Here is a 5,292-nt window from a genome sequence, read left to right on the forward strand (position 1 = left end):
GATGAAATTGGCGGCTTATACGTTTGACGTGCAATGGATCCCAGGCAAAAAACATCACGTGGCCGATGCTCTTTCTTGCTTTCCGCTCTTTGAAATCCAAAAAGATCAGGACGAACCAGCTCTTTCTGGATTTGATTTGATCCAGTTGGCCACAATTTTTCTCAACTCTACACCTGATTCTGCCTTGGCCTCAGTCTCTAAAATAGCCAAAGGGGATGTCAAATATCAGGCGATCATCTCCACTCTTCTTTTGGGTCAATCTCCTAAATCCTTACATCATAGTCATCCGTCTAAGCTGTACTCAAAGCAATGGGAGGCCTTGTCTTTGGATTACGATACCGATTTACTCATTCTCCAAGGCCATCGGATCGTTGTCCCAACCGCTGCCCACCCCACCATTCTTCAAGATCTTCATAGAGCCCATTAGGGTATTCACCGAACCCGTGCCTTGGCTCGCAGCCTTTACTTCTGGCCTGGCATGAATAATGAGATTTAACACGTTATCAGTTCATGTGCCACATGCCAGGAACACTGGCCGAGCCAACCGGCCGAAACTCTGGTCCAATCCAAAACTTCCAGGCCTTTTGAATCGATTTCGGTCGATACTTTCGACAGTGCAGGTCAACACTATTTGGTCATGGTGGACCGCTTTTCCGGTCGGCCATGCGATGGCCACTTGTCCAGAATTGACACGCCAGCCATCGCCAGCATCTTGAATGATTGGTTCACATGTGGCGACCTTGCTCATGCTTGCCCCTCATCGCTCCCTCCTAGTCACTCGCCTAGTCAGTCTTTGTTTAAATAGCTAGGAATTATCGTCCATAAACCAGTCTACTACCATCATTCTACTCGTCATGTTGGCGGACCAACGTGGTCTGCCACAGTGGTGACCCCAACGTGATCCCGGCGTGATCCCGACGTTATCCTCGGCGGCCCCGCACCTCGGCGGCCCCGCACCTCGGCGGCCCCGCACCTCGGCGGCCCGCACCTCGGCGGCCCGCACCTCGGCGCCCCGCACTCGGCGGCCCCGCACCTCGGCGCCCCGCACCTCGCGGCCCCGCACCTCGCGGCCCCGCACCTCGGCGGCCCGCACCTCGGCGGCCCCGCACCTCGGCGGCCCCGCACCTCGGCGGGCCCCGCACCTCGCGGCCCCGCACCTCGGCCGGCGCCCCGCACCTCGGCGGCCCCGCACCTCGGCGGCCCCGCACCTCGGCGGCCCCGCACCTCGGCGGCCCGCACCTCGCGGCCCGCACCTCGGCGGCCCCGCACCTCGGCGGCCCGCACCTCGGCGGCCCCGCACCTCGGCGGCCCCGCACCTCGGCGGCCCACGCACTTCGGCGGCCCGCACCTCGGCGGCCCCGCACCTCGGCGGCCCGCACCTCGGCGGCCCCGCACCTCGGCGGCCCCGCACCTCGGCGGCCCCGCACCTCGGCGGCCCCGCACCTCGCGCCCTACTCGTTCCTAGTCATACGCTGGGGGGAGTCCTGTGGCGACCTTGCTCATGCTCGCCCCTCCTTACTCCTTCCTAGTCACTCGCCTAGTCAGTCTTTGTATAAATAACTAGGAATTATCGCCAATAAACAAGTCTATTACCATCTTTCGACTCGTCACACAGACTATGGGATTCCTCAAATTCTTCGTTTTGATGGAGGACCCCAACTCTGTACCGAATTGGGAGAGTTTTGCCGCGGTCTGAACATTGCCCATGAACTCTCATCCGCCTACTCTCCCATCACCAATGGTCATGCTGAATCAGAGGTTAAAGCCATGAAGGCCCTCCTGCAAAAATGTAACAATCATTGGCATGATTTCAGGATTTCTTTATTGGAATGGAAGAACACGCCTTGCTCAGACGGCTTTACCCCCTGCTCAATGGCTGTTTGGTCGCCGCATGCGGACCCGCCACCCATCGATGTAGGCTCGCCTCTCCGATCGAGACTTGGTGACTGCCTTAGCCAAACGAGGGGAGGAGGAAATGAAGATCAAGGATCATTTCGATTGCCGTGCCACGGACCTTCCACCGTTGACATCTGGTACCCTGATCACACTCCAGGATCCCTGCTCGAAAAAGTGGAATCTGTCCGGCGTGGTTCTTCGACCTAGTTCTGATGGTCGATCTTACGAAGTGGACCTCAACGGTCGAATCACAGTTCGCAATCGTACATATCTTCGACCTCCAATTTTCATTCCATCGGTCCCATCTGTCTCCCTCTCAGCCACTCATTTCGTCAGATGGCAACACACGCAGTGAACGCATCAAAAAGCGCGTCTCTTTTGGTTAAACTCAATTTGAATTACCATGTGCCGCCATCTTGAGGGAGGTTGATAGATCTTGTGCTTTAGCCTATGCCATGCCCCGCCGTCTATCTTAATCTTTTCTTACCATTTCCTGCACAACCGGTTCTTTCTTCCACGTTTTTCATTCTCTCCGACCACAGCCTGAATAAATCTCTTACATGCATCATACGGCTCCTGACTTAATATCCTGAAAGGTGGTAGCTTGACTATTGATTTTAATGGCTTGCAAATGTGACTACTTGTGAGTTACATAGATCGATAATGGCTAATCTTGGATTTTGATCCATTTGTTAAATCAATCTGGGCCGTCTGATATAGTTTTACTTCCTCTTGCGATAGGTTTAAGATCAAGTACGGTACAAGAGAGTTGAGACTAGTTCTTTGAATCATGATTCAATATTTGTTTGCTTTTGAGATTCGGGAGAGAGAGAGGCAACAATAAGCAGAATAACTGAACAAAAATCTAGTGGGCAGGGGAAGCGAATACGGAAACAACTACAGCTGAGGCAAAAACATCGGTGAAACCATTAGACCCCAAGTAAAAGAGAAAAATGTTCGATTTTAACTTACGAGTCAATGAATGAAGCCGTTTGAAGTTTGATCGATTTATCTCCTGTGGCGGGGCATATTTGTTTGAGTGTTTGAACACATTATGGTAAAAGATTGACAGATTAACAGTTGCTGAATTGATTGGAAATGGTCCAGACGAAAAAAGTTTAGTTAGTACGTTCAGTGTTTAAGTTTCTTGCCCTCAAAATAGGTTTATATTTCTAGGCAAGAATTTTCAGGTGTTTTCAAACCGATTGGTGAGTGATTGTTTTTGTTCTGATCATATTTCAGCGTTGTACTTTGCCAATCTCGAGGATGGCAAGTTGGTATCAGTATCTGGCGCAAATGAATCATTGGTCGATCTGAGCTTTCCCCAAATCTTAGGTCTAAACCGCATCGATATGAGCATCGAGTACCAAAATGGCATTGTCGCGTGTCAAACAACCACTTTGCAGTGCGTACATTGGAACTTTGGTGAGGCTTAGGGCTTGGATTTCTAAAAAATGCAAACGAAGAAACATGCTTCTTTCAACACAAAACAACTTCTTGATTTGCAACATTAGTGACAAATTTTATTGCGACAATTGCTGATGCTGAGGGGGGGGGAGCAGACACGAAGGTAAATTTTCGACCACTTAAAAGGCTAATTAGATGTATAAAATTAGATTAGACAAAAAATGATTTAGTAGTGGAAAGATCGTTCCTGGAATCTTCAAGGAAACAAATCGTGGAAGATTTTAGGAATTTGTCCCATAACGTTATATCTTTGAGACCTTCAAAAACCTCACCCAACACACATAGTAATACTTAAAGATTGCAAGCGGCATTTTCTTCCATTTATTAAGTTGTACAAATCGCAAAAGGTTGGGGATCCTTCTTTCCAAACATTTTTGAGAACTTTAAAGAATTCACGTTCTTTGTTTCAATTTCTAGATGCTGATGAGTATACACCCTTCCCGCCACTCAAGCGGGTTCATAACCAGTTCGAAGAATTAGCCGCATTTGGTTCAAAGCTCATTGTGGTCGGTAATACACGGACCTACGATGCTCTGGAATCGGTTCACATCTATGAGCCTAAAACTAGAGATTGGGTGTTTGGACCCGATCTTCTGCATGCTCGCATCATGGTGGCCATTGTCACTCTCAACTCGACCTCAGTCATGGCTGTGGGTGGCCAAATCCATGGGCACGGATCGCTCTTATTTCTTGATCTAATTTGTTGGCCCTTCATAACGGTCAGACACTCTGAAATTGAGAGGGGAAAGCCAAAACTGAGCCCATTTTTTTAAGTAAAGAACTGAATCTTAGATCCAGAAAAGAAAAGATTTTGCTTATAAAGTACAGATAGAGGAGGAGACGTGTTGCAGTGGTCAGCGCAGTTACCTGGTACGAGAGAGGTCTCCGGTTCGAATCTCCTCCCTGACTTTTCTCAAGGAAACTTTTCGAAGTCAACCCTGTCCACAGATGAATAACCAAAACTGATACGGACACGACATTGCCTATCGGAAAAAGTATGAGGACGATGTGATGCCCGGCTAGCTTCGCTGGCCGGGGGAAGCTCATATCTCCGACTCTGGCACCCAAATACGAAAAAAAATCTATTCTCGACTTTGGAGCCGAAAACTTCTTTGGGTTATAAAAAAGTCTGAATAAGCTAGAATAGTGAACAGAACAACAACAGCAGAGTACCATTGATCCAAACTCTAAGAAAAGTAGTTTCAAAAAGACGGCACGTGACGTCATTATAAAGGTTCTTCATGCAAAAAAAAGTCTTAATCTTTGAAAATCGCATTCATAAACGTAGATAAATGTCGTTGATATTGATTACTAGCTAAAAAAGTCAGACTTGGACAAGTTTTTCACAAAAATTCTTGAGCAACCCTATATTAAAGGACTAGCAAGATCCGCCAACTCTAATTTGTTGGTCGCTCAAATAATATATGGAAGTAAAATACAAGTAAAATGAAAAAATAATTCGTCTTGAACTGCTAGGAATCCAATCCCGTTAGCGGTAAGGGAGTCCGCATTTTTTTTAATACAGAAAATCTGAATGAATAAAAAGTTCATACAACAAACCACTCTCATTTATTTATAGTATCAAAGAGACAGAAGCAACTTTTTTGAGGCCATCGTAAGCCCCTTTTTTGAAAGGCAAAGGAAATTGGGCAAAGCGGGTGATAATGGAGTTATAAAAGCATGGACTGCGGATGGTTTTTCCTCCAAAACAAGGTCAACTCTTGCCGGGAGCAGCTTTTGGTCCTTTTTTTTAATTTACGAATGGAAACACTCGGATTTACACATTTAAGTCTCAACAAACCACTTTTATCATATTTGCCTTAATGAAGTTCCCAGGTCCAGGTTTTGGCCTCAAAATTGGCCAAGTTTCTTTTATTGTGGCAATATCTATCAAATAAAATTATTTTAACATTGAAGTCGAAGTAAAGA

At 47.3% G+C, this 5,292-nt stretch overlaps 1 protein-coding gene across 1 annotated transcript in view; it reads left to right on the plus strand.

Annotated features, from left to right (window-relative positions):
* LOC131882023 (uncharacterized) overlaps positions 1-4,580 on the plus strand; it is a 32,265-nt gene extending 27,685 nt beyond the window's left edge. Inside the window, exons 3-4 of the mRNA XM_059229041.1 lie at positions 3,139-3,321; positions 3,781-4,580. Of these exons, the coding sequence (XP_059085024.1) occupies positions 3,139-3,321; positions 3,781-4,136 (539 nt within the window). The 3' untranslated portion in view covers positions 4,137-4,580. The remainder of the gene's footprint in view (positions 1-3,138; positions 3,322-3,780) is intronic.
* The last annotated feature ends 712 nt before the right edge of the window (positions 4,581-5,292 follow it).

The sequence above is a fragment of the Tigriopus californicus genome, chromosome 6 (genome assembly GCF_007210705.1).
Source record: "Tigriopus californicus strain San Diego chromosome 6, Tcal_SD_v2.1, whole genome shotgun sequence".
NCBI lineage: Eukaryota > Metazoa > Arthropoda > Copepoda > Harpacticoida > Harpacticidae > Tigriopus > Tigriopus californicus.